The sequence below is a fragment of the Echiichthys vipera genome (assembly GCF_963691815.1).
Source record: "Echiichthys vipera genome assembly, chromosome: 9".
NCBI lineage: Eukaryota > Metazoa > Chordata > Actinopteri > Perciformes > Trachinidae > Echiichthys > Echiichthys vipera.
Window position 1 is genome coordinate 10,899,770 of NC_139834.1, and position 16,867 is coordinate 10,916,636.

At 40.1% G+C, this 16,867-nt stretch overlaps 1 protein-coding gene across 2 annotated transcripts in view; it reads left to right on the forward strand.

The window, feature by feature from the left end:
- scube3 (signal peptide, CUB domain, EGF-like 3) overlaps positions 1-16,867 on the forward strand; it is an 83,960-nt gene that overhangs the window by 54,131 nt on the left and 12,962 nt on the right. The window contains exons 7-9 of one of the 2 annotated variants that reach the window (XM_083920065.1): positions 5,108-5,155; positions 11,687-11,803; positions 13,498-13,620. In XM_083920065.1, the coding sequence (XP_083776191.1) occupies positions 5,108-5,155; positions 11,687-11,803; positions 13,498-13,620 (288 nt within the window). The remainder of the gene's footprint in view (positions 1-5,107; positions 5,156-11,686; positions 11,804-13,497; positions 13,621-16,867) is intronic. The other variant, XM_083920066.1, reaches the window with a different exon arrangement.

Consider the following 16,867-nt stretch of genomic DNA (forward strand, 5'->3'; position numbering starts at 1 on the left):
ATCTGTGACATACAAGGACAAAAGGCTACCACCCTCTGTGCTTTCCCCTCTACTGCTGCTGCTCCAATAACCTCTCAGTCTTTGCATCTGCTTTGGCTTCTCTTCCTCCTCATCCTCTTCCTCTTCTTTTCTGGACACAGTGCAACAGCTTTCCCTATTCCTCTCTGTTTCTCAGCCACCCAGTCAGACACACACCTTCTATTAGCCCTTGGGTCAGCTCCTTCACTGCTTCCCATTGGGGATTAACTCACACATCTGACCTAACCTTCCACTGGCATTTATCAGTGTTTGCCTCAGTTGACTTAGGTTGAGTAAAAAATCATTCAGCCACTCAGGCATATTGAACCGTTCTGAAGGGCATACGATGAGATCTGCAGGCGAACTACAGTCAAAGCGCAGGTTCCCATAAACGTGTATGGATTGGGTTTAGCCATGCAGGATTGCATATTTAACATCAGTCATGGAACATTAACAATAACATTTGAAACTGACCATTGCTTCAGAGAGGACTTTATTTTATCCAGCTATTTAACCAGAATGTCATTAATAGTTTCTGCATACTGTACAAACCCATTTAAACCAATTCAGAATGCACTTTGCAGAGTTCGTAACCTGGGTTTGTAATGGAGGCTGCAGTTATTGGATAGGACATATTTTCAATGTCAGGAAGACAAACATAGTAATAGAATTAGAGGCTACGCCTGCAGAGTAGACGGGTGAGGTGGTTGGTCGGTTTCAGTAGCTGTTAAATTTGAGAGTTTGGTTTAAGTCGCGGCTGATTAGCTCAGTGCTTCTGGATCCCCTTTATTACCGCAGACCTGATGAGAGCCAGACCCATGTCAAGGTCTGGTCAGCCAACCTGTCATTATTGCTGTACCCTGCTAGGCCAGGGGGACGCCACAAAGTTGGCCGCAACCAAATTATATGTCTTAGCTTGTCTTATTCCCAAGACAGAGCAAATGTACATTGGGTGTGCCAGATTAGGAAGCAGTCAGCCAGTTAAAATCTCTGATTTCCCCCTCAGAGTTTGGAGTTACAGAGGTGGAGGCAGGGCTGTTCTGCGGTCGACACGGGGGCGCTCCATCTCCCAGACACTCTATTAGTTAATAAAACCTCAATAAAACAAACAATCTGCCAAATGAACCACTGACGGGAGAGTGAATGACAAGAACGTCAGTAAGGCACCACTACCGCGCACTAGGACCGTTAACTTTAGAGGGTTTCCACCATGAAAAATTATTCAAAAGCAACACATGCTGAAACTGTGGTCTTCTTAAATGTATCACTTTAGAAGCTGCATAAGTGTTCACTGACATTTCAAGTTGATATTCCGGGTTAAAATACAGTCACATTTTTTTTTTTTTTTTGGAATATGATAGCTACCTCGGTTGTAAGGAAAGGCATTTAATTTTTATTTATTTCAAGGCTTAAAACTTATTGTTTCTCTTGGAACTCATATTCTTACCCTCAATTAAGTTTCAAAAAAGTCTTAAAGGTCACAAACAAGGTAAAAATGGCAACATATTTTTACACGTTGTCTTCATGGCATGTCTTGTTAATTACCAGCCACTGTGTTCGGAAATAGTAAATGATGTACAGGGTGTAGAGGGTATCATAGCAACCACACAAAGTAAACGCAACCTCCCTTTTAACCTCACTATTGATTTGGAAACGTGTGTGAAAATTTGAGTCTCTGTATACTCTAGCCGAAAGAAATATAATTACAAAACAGCTCGTGCCTCGTCGGTGGCTTTAGTCTGGTTGGTTCTTTCAGTATGCTGTAGCTTCACTGCTCAATCCATCTTGTGGGGTGTTTCATATGAATTCTGACACATTTGCTGCTCTGTTTCGAAGTGTTGGTTCTTTCGCCCTCCTATCTCACCTCTCTTGATACCTTGCATTTTGCAGGTGGGAATTTATGGACTCTTCTCTCTCATTCATACCCACACACACACACACACACACACACACACACACACACACACACACTCAGAGGTATTTGTTCAATCACCTACTCAAACTTTAAAATTTTTAGGTACTCAAAAGATTATTTGACTGAAACCGTCTTAACAAAGCCAGGTTTATTTGTCTGTGCATCAAGAAAGTTCAGGTATCAGAAACGGAGCAGCCATCATGTGGAAGCATTCATGCTGTTAGCTCAGCAAATCATAAACATTCACAAATAGCAGGCAGATGCAGACATGCTCAGGAGTTCAATCATCTGAAGAGTTGGCTACATTATGCCAGTAACACAGACACACACACTCACACACACACACACACACACACACACACACACACACACACACACACACACACACACACACACACACACACACACACACACACAGAAAGAGAGCAAGAGATACATTTTATAATACAAACAGAAAGCTATACAAACAACCACGCAAGAACATACAGTACACATCCAGCATGCATGCATCACATGCATGTAAACACATGAAGTCTACATGCATATGCCCATAACATAAACACACTGTGCTCTTATTTCGGGTGGTCTGTGCATTCATGCTGGTGATGTACCTCACAGTTCTCTGTCCTCTTTAACTGCTAAGAGTCGTTGTTTCTTGATGTTGCATGTTGGGATTGGGACGTGTTGGTCGAACTGTGGCAGTCGATGTAAACTGTGCATGCTTTGTGGTGTTGACCTGCTACTCTCAGAGCTGAGTCTCTGCTTCCTCATCTAGCACCTCAGAGGAGCTCTGAATTGGTCATTCTGACATCCACAGGGCCTGAGACGTATTTTAAATACAGGGATTGAACGTGTGTTTTATTCTGAAATATTTTTTCAAACATAATTTAAAAAAAGTGGAAGTATAAACACCTTGCTGCAATCTATAATTAGACCCTCAAAAGGGTTTTTTTCATTTGGTCGATGTGGTTAAAGACCCAGTTTGTCACCTCTGCTGTAACATGGGCGAGTACATGGTCCTCATACTAAATGTGGGCCATGTAGTCTAGTGCACTGTGGAAATAGGATTCATTTGGCAAATTTGGCAATTTTTTCTCAAAATTAAAAGCCAATCAATTAAAGTAAAATTATAAATATATTTAATAATAATAACACATACATTTGTACGGCGTGCCATTGACAGTGCTTGGAGACCTGACATAGCAGCCTAACAACTTTAATAATGAAATGATCTGACCATAAAAGACATCATAAAGCGCAGACAAGAATCTGGTTGTCCCCATCTTTCAGCTTGCAGCACTAACCACCACTCGCTCTGTCTGTCGAGGCTTGCAGCGCTCATACTAACTAGCAAAAGCCTCCTCTCACACACAAAACACAAAAATTGCACTTTGTCTGCACTGTGTGGATTTTTTTTTTTTTTTTTTTTTTTGCATGATTGCATGTTGCGAGGTAACACTTTTGCCTTGATGTCACCTTTTCATTTTAGATGAGGATCTGTCATCATCAGTTTGTGGTTAGGATTTGGAAAATCTGTCTGTAAGAGGCTGTCTTTTCTTTTGCAACAACATAATATGTAATTCACTCATGTCATTATCACCTCCTGGGGCATAAATGGACATTAACGATTTGTTTAATTCAGGAGAGATGAGTCACTCTCATCCATGCTATCCACCTTTTTCTGAGCCCCATTATACCTTCAACGAATTATGGGAGCAACTTCCAGTTATTTCTTTACTAAACCAGTGTGTTCTTTTTGTTGGAGCTGTTTCAGAAATAAATAATGTTGGAACACAACCTGTCAATTCGAATGATGTGATAATACCTCTACCTTCTACTGCTGAGGGATAGAGGACAACCTAAACAAGTGGCTTTGGATAGCTTTAACAAACTAAGTAAGCTTAGCATTTAAATAGTTAATTTGCAAAAACAGATGAAAGCAATTGCAACAGTGAATAAACCAACACTAGTTTGATTGATATTCTCTTGAGTGCACAATACAAAAACATGATTTATGGATAAAGAGGGGAAAAATCTGATCAGTCAAGTGGACACAAAATGATTAGATGATTTACATGATTTTATACAATAAATGAAAACAGAAATATCTGTTTTTGCAATTGAACCTTTCATTTTCTCAGATTTACAGAGGGTCAAGGTTAGGTCAGCGCCTTGCGGCTGCACCAACAGTCAAGCTGAACTCAATTTGTAGCTTAAACAACACTGTGTCATAAACCAAAAATGAAAAGGGTTCGTTCCTGTCAGCAAAGGTATAGTTTCCAACATCTACCAAAAGAAGATGAATCATAAATAGTTGACCTTTCTGCTATGTCTGCTTTTAAATACACAAGCTTGTATTAATAAAACACTGATTTATTACTAAGGGTTTCCATAAGGAAACAAAAGTTGGTAGGTTGTGTCCATGCAGCATTCTCCCTTACCTTTCCCTTACTGAAGCTAAAAGGCAAGAACACAGTGTTGAGACCATTGGAGATGGCATTTGGAGGTGAAAATGTAACATTTGGGGATGCGCCATCATCTTTTAAGTCAGGATTTAACATGCTGAGTAACAGTTTTGCTTTTGAAGATTATTTGTTGAATTCATGTTTTATGAAATGTCTGGATGGAAGAAAAAAGTTATTCTTGCAAATGATAAAATACAGAGATTGACCCCAAAACTGCAATACAAGACGAACTGTGGACTTGTTGAACGGTTGTACCCCTTGTGAGTACTGATAAGCTTCAGAGCTTTTTCGGATCATTCATTGATTCACCATCAGTAGCAACAGAATTAAAAAAGTAACTAAATATGCTACTGTATGCTTTGAAAGGCCACTTCTTCAGGTTGTCTCCACATCACTCAGTAGTAGAAAACAGAGGTATGATTGGATTATCCCATTTAAGATGTGACAGGCTATGTTCCCAAAAGAGAATACACATGTAGCATACTGCTAACTCTCACAGACGCTGCTTCAGTGACAGGAATAACCGGAAGTCTTGCCCAATAATTAACTTTAGGAATGAGGCTGATATACTGTAAAGTACATCAGATTAGTTCTTGTCACATGCTCATGATTTACATAACACTCGAATGCTGCGTGGTTCAAGTGTACAGAGAACTAAAGTGGTGTTTTTACAATGTGTGCGTGTGTGTGGGTGTGTGCGTGCATGCAGGGGAGAGGAGTGTCCAGTCCCAGGCAGCCCCACAGCTGTTCCCCAATGGTAAATATGTGTTCCTCTGACTCCCTCTCTCTGAGGGCCTGTGGGTGTGGGGAGTAGAGGAAGCTAACCTAACAGGCACTGATCAGGCCCTTCCCCTCCCCACAGGGGCATCATCCTTCTGACCCTTGACCTCTGACTCCCCCTTCCCCTACCTTCCTCTTCCTTCTGTGAATGCCCTCTCAATAACAACCACTGCCCGTGTCAAACCACACCTTTTCAAAACACAGCTGCAAACTGGGAGTTTCTGACCAGCAGTATGAACGTTATTTAAAGAGAAACAGATATATGGACATGCATAACGACACTGTCATAACCTTGATATGACACCTGTCATGAACATGAAGGAGTCTTTAGAAATGTTTATGACCGTTGGCATTAAGTGTAATTCTCTAAATAATGACACTTTTAATGCAAAGTTGACATTTTTTAGGATGTCTGTAACTTGACATTAAAGTGTAATTATGGCGCAAAATCATCAGAGTTGCTAACAGCCGGACGTGGCTAACACTGGATAGCTCAGGGCAGTATGGTGAAGGCATTAAAATGGCTTTTTTTAACCACTAATACTGCTCAAAATAACACCAAACATCTGCAGTAGCATGATAAGAGTCCCTACACATAAAACGAAGCACCAACAACGTAGAGACTTACCAACTGGCCCCGGTACCAGCTCCTCTTATAGTAGAGTCCATTCAAGTCAGTTACCAAATGCAATCCAAAAGGAAAGAGCTCATTGGTGCTTTGTTTTATGTGTATAGGCTCCTATCATGCTACTGCGGAGGTTTGGTTTTATTTTGAGCAGTAATAGTGGTTTAAAAAGACGTTTTAATGCCTTCACTGTCCTGCCCCGAGCTAATCAATGTTAGCCACATCCGGCTGTTAGCGACTCTCCGGAATTCTTCCGTTAATAGTTCATATACGTAAAAAACTGTCTTGATGGCTTATTTGATGTATATAATTGCTGAAAAAGACTATAGGATGAGTTTGCGCCGGAATTACACTTTAAGAAAGACACCATAACCTGTCATGAACATATCATAAGGGGCCTAATTATCAAACTTAAAGAAACTATTCAGCATTATGTGTTTTCATTACATTAAACTGTCGTAAGCGGTTGGTTTTGACAATGGCTCACCATTATAATTCATGTCAAGTCATGATTATTTTCCTTGACCTCAAGTAAAGTTGTATGATTGCTAGCTGTACAGCTAACCAAGCTAACTATCTAACAGTAGTTAACTGCAGCTAGCAGTTACTTTAGCAACAAATAAAGCTATCTCTTCAAAACTCTGTAAATTGGCTCTGTACTGTCTTCCCTGTCATCAATCTGCCCTTTTAACATGTAATGACAGCTTAATGACAAGTCCAAATTCTATCACTTATAATGGTCTAATGACAGCCAATGTCAAAGCCAACGACTGATGACAGTTTAGTATAATGTTAACAGAGGTAAATAGTTTCTTTAAGTTTGATAATTAGGCCTCTTATGATATGTTTATGATTATGTTGTCTTACTTAATGTCAAGTTGTCATAACACAGACATCTCAAACAATGTCATCTTTGCATTAAAAGTGTCATTATGTAACGATGAGACCCCAAAGATTCTTGTCAAAAGCATATTTCTGCTTGCAGTTAGTGTGACAGTGGTGGAACTAAGTACGTTTACTCATGTACTGTACTTGAACACAGTTTTGAGGTACTTAAGCAGATAGTTCTTGGGTTTTTGGGGGTTATATGAGATACTTATTCATTGTCTGTGCATTACCTACAGAAGATGGGGGTCGGCATGCCCCCAGTTTGGAGAAGCAGAGAGGACAGGCAAAGAAGCAAAACAATATACTGTTGTGGACAGGGGCAGCAGCTAAAATTATTTTAGCCACCTTAAAAAGTCAAAATCATTAGTGTATGCTATATTTAGAATATTTTCGCTGTTTTACCTTATTGTCATATGGGGAACTGAAGCAGCTCTATTTTCTTTTCGAAGCCTCCAGACTCAGTTGACAAAAACAGTCATTTCAACTCAAAGAGTACCAAAGTTTCTGGTCTATCGCCACTTCGATCGGTTAGTCTCCTTGGGTTACTGTGTGACTTCGGTTGAAATACCAAAGTCACGTAATGACAAACAAATGAACTGATTGAGGCGGTGGTAGACCATAAACTCCCATGTTCTGTGGCTGTTTTTGTCAAAAGAGTCTGCTGATGTTGAAGAAAGCGTAGATAGATATAACGGCTTCACTTCCCTGACGGAAAGGGCAGTCTAACGGTAAGGCACATTTTTTTATGTGGCTAAAATATGTTTAGCTGCTTCCCCTGTCAACAGCAGTATATTGCTTAGCTTCTGTATCGATACTCCTGTCTGTTTCTACAAACTGGGTGCGGTACGGATGCCATCTACTGTAGGTAAAAATCCGAACTATCCCTTGTAAATATTTCCATTTTATGCTACTTTATATCTCTACTCCACTACAGTTCAGAGACGCATATTGTCCTCTTCACTCCACTACTTTTATGTGACAGCTGTAGTAACTTTTTAGATTAAGACTTAAAAAAAATACAATACATAAAAGATTAAACTAATGGCTCCCAAGGTTTTTGGCTTGGGACCCCTTACAATAAAGCAGCGGGGCCCCTTGTCAACTTTCAGATGTCTATGCGTTGTTAGGCCACGGAGTGATTTCCCCTCTAAACTTCTCAGATGGTTTCATTTAAATAACTGTTTGTGGACCCAAAGAGGTAACATTATCCAATATTTCACCAAAAAGATTTAAATCCAAGAAAAATGAATGCAGATTTGTGTAGCAGCTTCTTTTTGTTTTTGTTTTTTAAAACCTACTGCATTAATCATATCGCAACTCCTTCAGTTTTATGTGTCTGTTTGGAGGGGTCCAACCTGTAGGTTGGCAACAACTAAACTACACTACCTAACATTATATAAGGTGGTTAAAACTAGGTCAGTAGAGTAAAATGCTGCTCACACATTAATGCATCAGTATTAACTTCAGTTACAGGAAGTATTCTGCAGAATGAGTACTTTTGATACTTTACATGTACATTTTGCTAATAATACTTCTGTACTTTGATAGGACTTTTAATACAGAACTTACATCCATGTAGTGGAATATTTACACATTTATACACTAGTAGATTCAAGTTAAGGATCTCAACATTTCTTCTGCAGTTTCAGTCATTCTTCCGAATAAAGATGCAAGTAGCCTCTGTCGAGAGTCCAAAACTATTTAACTGTGATGGCTTTCAAGAGGCAGACCAAAGACTTTGGTTTAATTTGCGTTTTTGATATGACTGAAATGAGCGAAATTGAGCATGTACTGTTTCAAACACTCAGCCATGGTGTTCCTAAACACCGCCATCACGGCCCATTAGCTTTGGTGTACACAGAACAGATAAAATGAAGAATTCTTCTAAACTTGCTCTTTCATACACATGTCATTTTATCTCCTAAAGTAATCAGATGCAGGAGATAAATCCACGTCATAACAGTCCAGTTTCTTCTTCTATTTTGTGTCCAAAAATATTTCCTTTCAATACATTTGCAGTAAACAAACAATAGAGCATGTTTTGTGCAGAGAAAAAAGAGAGAAAAAAAGTATATGGTAGAAACGATTTGCATTTTGATAACTTCAGAAATGCAATTCAGACCAATTTTGAGGATGAGCTGTGTTTTAATAGATATGGCAAAGATGCCAAGAGAAATAAACTCATAAGTCTATGACGATATATTAAACCATGAAACTTCAAAGAGATTTACGGTTTAATTATACCATGTAAGAGACTGTTCTCAGAGGAGTAGCCTGTTCAAGGTAAGAAGGGAAACAAAAGTGTGTTAAGTTACTAGTTGTTACAACTATATAGTTTGTACACTGAGTTTCACTCATGCCACAATATAACAGTCTGACCTATTTCAGGATTTTGTGTCCTAGTTCCCCCCCCCCTCAGAAATAGAAACATTAGGAGCCAGATGCATATTTTGCATCCTCCTTTATCATTTCTTCTTCCTGATTTCCTGTGTTTCTGTATCACACTGAAACCAGCTTTCTGGTTTATTTTCACATTTGCACCTGTAGAGAACATTAACAAACTGTTCTCAGTTGTTTTATTATTTATTTTTTATTGTGTGGTATGTGTTATTGAGAGCGCATTAACCTCAGCTTTAGTCAGGTTTTTGTCTGATAACAACTCTACTGTACCTTCAGTAACTTCACTAGCTGCACATTTGCTGTTTGGTCAAGAAAACAGTGTCTTTTTTTCACTAAAGCCACCCAGGGAACTTCTGCCTTGTGCCTTTTTGGGAATTCTGTCCACCCACCAGTTGACTTATTTTGTTTGCGGTCGTCATAAATAGCTGATGACAAGTTGCATTTGGGTCGCTTGTCAACAGCCCTGATGTAAGTCAAGAAGTGCTGCAGCTAGAAATCCTGTGGCTTCTGTTAAAAGAGTATGTGCACTGTCTGAACTGTATGAAACCTTCACTGTGGAAGCTCACCATTAGGCCAAACACTCTACACGTCATATTGGAGAATATTTACAAAAGTCCGCCCACTGTTACTGTAATTGCGGGTCCCAACCCGATACCACACACATACCAGAGCGTGTGTCTCTCTCCCCCGTCTTCACAAAACCATAATGTCAGAAATATTTCTTTGCTCTCTTAACACATGATCATTACAGTTTGGTGAGATGGCTGCCTGACTAAGCGTTTTGGAGGCATGTCCTGACACCGTCTTATCGTCTCGTCTGCCAACTGTCTCAGCTCACACTTTGCAATTATGTGCACACGCAGTTCTACGCTCTCAAGCCTGGGTTGGGACTGGGCATTAACTGGAAGAAACCCCCCTCTGCCCAATACTTCATCGTGAGCTATCATTCTCGTGTGAAGGATCAGAGGCTGAATCACTGTGTTCTGCCAACTACAGGGAGTGGAAAACATAATGGAAACACCTCACAGAAAAGAGTTCAGCTCTGAAGAGTTGACAAACACTGCTATAAAGTGTTTAATTTGAGGTTGAAAACATGTCAAGGATATAATAGAGGTTTTTGTAAAAAGAAAATCTTTGTAAAATGCATGAGTAAGACTCGCAGAAACTTGTCTCATGTAAAGGATGACGGATTAAACGCATTCAAAGTGCACTGAGGAAGGGAAGCAGGGGCTAAGATTTGAAACCAGCCGAGAACATATTCAGCAGTATATAAAGGGCGTCACAAGTACTGCTAAATGTCTTGTAACCTAAGACACCTTTTATAGTGTTTGTAATGTTGTTAGTCATTTCCCAGTTTTCCCCAAGTGTTAACTTTATTTTTTTAATCTCCTCATGGATTAATGTACTCTATATTGATGCATCATGTTCTGCCTTCAGCGATAACATCCACTGAACTGTTTTGAACTGTTGTCTATAAAAAAAACTATAAAACATAAAATTACATCATTGTAAGCACCTGCTTGGCTTTAATGTATAATTCCAGTCTACAGTGTAGTTGAGTTAGAGCTCTACAAAGATCCATTATGGCGGCCGCAGGCACTTTGAGTTAGTAAAGAGGCTTAGGTGTTTCCCCAAAGGGATCCTCGTTCTCTTTAAAAAAAAAAAAAAAACACAACAGTGCAGCTGCATTCCCTCTTTAGTGCCACGTGTGAGCTGCCATCTCCCTGCAAGTTTGTTTCAGGTTGCAAACGTTTTTTTAAATTTTTACTTTTGTTCTGACGTGTGTTCGGCGTTCTATAAAGCTGCCAAAATCTATCAAGGCACACACCGGCCTCTCTTATGTGAGAACACATTTCTCCTGTACTGTTGCTTAAAATGAAAGTCTCAGTGAAATTTGTCACTGTCTAGAGAAGAGACCTCAGCTATCCTGTCTTCACTGACTACCTCCCTTTTTTCAAATCAGTCCAGCCAACACAGGGGCAAGGTAGCTGAAATTGCTTTTTTATCCCCAAAATGCCTGGAAGGTTTTGTCAAAAAACAGGAAAATGTGGCTGTTTTGTTGTATCTGTCTTGAAGTCAAACCTCTGCCCTCATGATGGAGGGTAGACAGATGTCCTGCAGTACAGATTACTTTTAGAGGTCATAATTCACCTTGACCAAAGAGATGCAAACATGCACACACAGTTACGTACTTTAACACACATAGTGAACATGTTTGAAACCCTTCATTTGGCTGTGTTGCATCTAATATTTCCTAATGCCTGTATCGATTTATATGTATTTATTATTTCTTCTCAACTCCCTCTGTGTTAATCTAATCGGCTGCTGCATTTATGACTGTTGTCTTTTCTTGTTTCCTTCTTCATTCCTATGTTCTACTGAGGATCTGAACGCCTGCTCTGCTTCTTATCCTTGGCTCCTTGGAGATAGAAAATGAATGCTGACTATAATAGTGTGCCTTCTAATTATGCGTGTGCCACCAGCATGCATATATACTGTTTTGATGGGGAGAAAAAAATAGGTCAAGACAGCATCCATCTACGGGGTATTTTTCTGTGGGAGTTTGTCTGACTGTGAGTGCTTGTTTCCCTGCAGAGACCTGTGCAGTGAACAATGGCGGCTGTGATAGCACATGTCATGATTCAGTGACAGGAGTCCGCTGCAGCTGTCCTGTTGGCTTCACTCTGCAGCCGGACCGCAAGACCTGCAAAGGTAAAGCATGATCACACAAACCACACCTGTCCAGCTGTCACCAAATGAATATCCAGCACTGCCGTGTTGCCAGGCACATTGGAGTTACTTTCTCCACCTGGAGCTCACAGGAATTATCACAAATTTTGACATCCTCCACCCTCTTTATAGACTACACTATGATTGTTTTACACCCAGTGCTCTAATAATAGTCGTATCCTTACTGGGGCAACAATCTTACACTACTCTCTGCTTTTCAGCTGCATATTTCCAGTAACATGTTACCTCTTTTCTAGACGTTTTTCCGCTACATTATCGTCACCTGCCTTATTAGGGATTGGCAGAGCAATCTCATCTCAGGCAACTTGCATACTGTAGCAGCTTTGGTTTTTATTACATTATGTCTAATAATATCAACTCCAAACTTTAGAGTTAAACTTAGCATTATGGGGCGGCCGGGGGCTGAGTGGTTAGAGCAGTCGCCCTATGTAAAGAGGCCAAAGGTCCTCGAGTCAGCGGCTGCAGGCTTGCAGCCCCCCTCTCTTTCACCCCATTTCCTGTCTGTCCTATATAATAAAAGGCTTGAAAACTGCCAAAAAAAATAATCTTAAACAAAAAACTGTACATTATATTAAGACACAGAAAACAAAGGCACTACTGACAGCCAGGGGAGTTAGATGAATTTGGAGAGAATGAGGACAATCTGTGTTTCCAGAACTGCAAGGATCGCAATCTGTCATCCTTCTACGGCTGTTAATGTTACACCAACAACTTTGCTAAAAGTACATTGGCTTATATTAGTTTGGTCTAAGAGGATAACAAACCCAGGCAGCTCTGGCACAAGAAGACAGGCGCTTGCTGCAGGCCAGGCACTTCTGAAGAACGGAGACAAAGATGGAGCAAGGAAGGGATTATTTTATTCAATTTCTGATGCATTTATTTCAACCAGATGATGAAGACTCCCTGAAGAGACCAACGCCTCATTTGTGATCATGATTCAGAATTAATCAGAGCTGTATAGACAAACTTGCCAAGGCAGAGCACCATCAAAAGAACGGATGAACACATGATATATTGATTTGGTATTGGCTACAGACATAAAGAGCAGAGTAACCAGAGGGAGATGGACAATAATGATTTAGAGGTCTTCCTGTCACAAGTCTTTACTGTGTGAGAGCTGCATCCCATTACAGCCACACACACACTGATTTTGGCCTTTCTGAGGGCCAGTAAGGAAATCCCTGAAGCTCATTTCCAGTTCCTGCAGCACAACCTTACACATAATCATCCTGTTGTCAATAGTTGAATAGAAATGGCACCATTAACTATCTCCACCTGGCGGTTCAGGAAAACTTATATGGATTTTTGTTAAAGCTGCTTAATATAATCAGTATATTTATATGAGCTATAGATCATGTGGGAGAATTATGACTCGACTCTGCAGAGCTTGAAAAACCTGCTGTGCACCGAACGATAGACAAAGTTACTTAACATAGTAGTGCATTTAGCAGCTAAAGGGCCAGCTCTTTTTCTCAGGAGTTGGTCGAAACCAAAACGGAGCTAAAAGGATAGTGAACAAGAATAATATATTAGTGTTGAGTTTGCAGCTTGTTTCCACTGCCACCAAGTGGCAAAAAACATCACGTATTGCATATTTAAGTTTAATTTTCTCTCCTTTCCTTTTGTGACTCTTCTTGATGGTTTTCTGTTCACAGACATTGATGAGTGCCGTCTTAACAATGGGGGGTGTGACCATGTGTGTCGAAACACAGTGGGCAGCTTTGAGTGCAGCTGCAAGAAAGGCTACAAGCTGCTGACCAATGAGAGAACTTGTCAAGGTAAGGAGCCCTTTTCACCAACTTTTACCTAAACATTTCCCTGTGGACTACTACTTCCTTATAAATATTGATTTTTGCATTGATTAGCAAGATTAGTGAACTTAACAATGTCCTCCTTGAAGCACAAAAATATGCTGCTTCTAGCCTACAGCGAAGCCAGACCAGGCCTCTCTGGCTTGTTTGTCTGTTATATTTGGTGGTAGCCATCGCTCAGCAGGAGCTGGGAGGACTAGCTGCAGAACAAATAAAGAGTTAGCCATGGCCGAACACAGGTGTGGGGAATTAGAGCTTCAACTCTAAAACCTCTGGTTCTTGGATGAATCAAGCCACTGCAGAAACATCTGGTGAAAGAAGACAGGCAGGCTAGAACTGTGGAGCCGAGCTCAGCCTCTCCCGGAGTGGAAAAACAGATGACATGCTATTTTTTAATTCTCTTTTCTTTATTGATGTGGTCGATCAATATCCAGCCTGGTACACATCAATGTCATGCAATGGTTTTAGAATTGCTGCACTGAATCACACCACTCTGTACACAGTACACAAACATATTATGTGTGCAATGAAGATATACAGTGTCACTTTGCTCTGCAGCCACTTTTTAGTCACTTCAGATCTATTTTTGGTGGGATGCCTTGCTCTCTTTATTTAGAGCAGAACAATGCAAAGTTTATTTTGCCATAATAACACAGATAACTGAGAAAATGTGGTCTGTGCATGGAGGAATGTAAATCACAGTTTGTTTTCTGTGGCACCATGCCTTAACCAACTCCGTCATGTGCTGTTTGGGTGCACAGAGGCAACTTTGGAACAGTGTTGTCCTTGTTTGGTGCTGTGTGTTTTGTCTGGAGAGAAGGGTTGTGATAAAGTTCACTTCAATGTTGAGTGAGGTGCTGCCAGGCTCACACACACTCCACACTACTGAGTCACCTGTCTGCTCCTTATCCTCTCCTCTCATTCCTTTCATTTTTCTCACCTGTGGAAAGGGAGCCAGCCGATATAAAAGCAGAATTCCCCTCAGTAAAGGTTTGGTTTTTATCTCTGGTGTTAGTAAGCAAATCTACGATTAAAGGGGCACTCCAGGGGTTTAGTACTGCACTTCTATATAGTAAAGCGACTGATAAGAGACTGCTTGGAAAAAGATAGGTCAAAATCGAAGCAGAAAAGCCTGAGATGTCCTGACTTTTAGTCTGCAGTATGGGGCAAACTCCAAAAACACTAAGTCCTACATTTCCCGTAATGCAGCTCGATAGTATACTTTTATTGAACTATGAATAACAACAAAGCAGGATAACCATGATAATAAAGCCTCTTGACAAGTATCTGAGTTGACCTAAATATTCAAATTCATGAAAAGCCACTCACTTTTACTATATTGTAAACCCCTGAAATGTATGAATCTAAAATCTGCGAAGACTGCTGAGATGTGTTAAGCTTTAGAAATGACTAGAGCATGACTGTACTAAACTTTAGTTTAATCTTCAATTTGTTATGTTGTTGTGTAGGTTTTCTTTTTTTAAAAATGTATAATTAATGTACTTTAATTAAATGTTCTTATTTTTTTTATTAGTCTCTTTTATTGGACCTTCCCTGCCTGGTTAATGAAACTCCATGCCCCCAGTTTCTACTGTAGAATCTGAAAGTCTCAACCTGAGATAACCCCTTTTCTAAGAACTGACAACACTCCCCCTAAACCACAAAATACATATATCTGTTTTTGTTTGCTGATCTTCATGTGTAAAACCTGTGGAGTGCCCTTTAATATACACATAATGATCCCAACATGCATCTCTCTTGTGGGAATAAATGCAGAACTGGCAGATTAAGAATATTAAGGGTGAACTGCAGCAAATGGTACAGCACTACAGTCTTGTTAATAAGGGCTCGGTGGTTGGTCATGGCGTTCTGTGACAAGTGACACTTAAATAGACATTTGCTGTCTACACGAGGTGTTAAGATGTGTAAACTGAACTCTGGGTTTATCTTGGTTTAAACAGTCATGGTGTTTCCCTGCTCTCAGTGGACCATAGCTTCTAAATCAGGATGGGGCATGTCTGCTGAGCCCCTCGTCAGCATTCCTCCACCCACAACAATGTTCTCCTCACTTCTAATCCACATGAGGGCACTCAGGGAGATTTTCATCAGATGCCATGTTTTCTGCAGAAGGAACATCTATGATAAAGCTTGTATCTGTTCTTTATAAACAACAGTGACCTTTTCTGAGTTTTCAGTCAACCTTATTGGCCTCCTTAGACTTTTGTAGTAAGCAAGGATTGAGGTTAAAGTGAATTGAGTGCTGGCACACAGATCAGTCTGTTGTGATGGACGGGCTGATTAACAGTGAGCAAAGAGAAGAGCATTTTTTAGAAACAAATTTATTTCCATATGACTGATTTTATGTTCCCCTGCACGTACGTCACCTCATGATGCAGTCCTTTCCACCCACTGCATACTTCCCCTTAGCTCCCTGGTAAATAAGGGTTGTTCTGTAGGAGTCCCAGATGTCTTCGCACATCTACTAGCATGGCACAAGACAAAATGATATAATGATAAGTTACAGATCGACTTCTGGTGTCACTTATTGCAACATTTTTTGAGGGTAAACTGAGTCACCACGCCTATTTCCCAGAGGGTTTTCGACTCTTCACTAAACTGCTGTGCAAAGTTTATGCTCAAAATGCCGAAAACACTTACTTTTGCAATGCCTCACGCAGCATGTGAAAACCCATTCTGCTCTCATCTACCACTGCTGTTTTGATTCTCTCACGGCCACCAGAAGGACAAACAGCGAGGAGTGAATGAGTTTGGTCTTGTTGTTTTTCGGGTTTTAATTTAGCTCAGTTTGGATTTCTCTGTATAGAACCAGTGCTTTTAGTTGTTAGATGTTCAACCTAAAATATATATATATATATATATATAATAAGTGCATTGTTTTTTTATCGGGGTGAGGTAGAGTCAAGTCATCAATTAAACATTTGGGGATTTTTGACCTGTGGATCTCCTCTAAAGCTTGTGTGCTCTTTTGTGCACATAAACTCTTAATCTCAGCACATTTTTTATTTTGTCGAAGCGCTCACAACATGCTTGACATGTACTAACCACAGTGGCTGTCTTCAGTGGTCTGCACCGAATTCATTCTGTATAGTACATGAAGCAATAAGCCCAGCATGAATATTTATCTGTCTCTCTTTTTGTTTTCAAAAACAAAACCTACAAGGTAACCCATGTAATTGCTGTGAAATACCTCCAT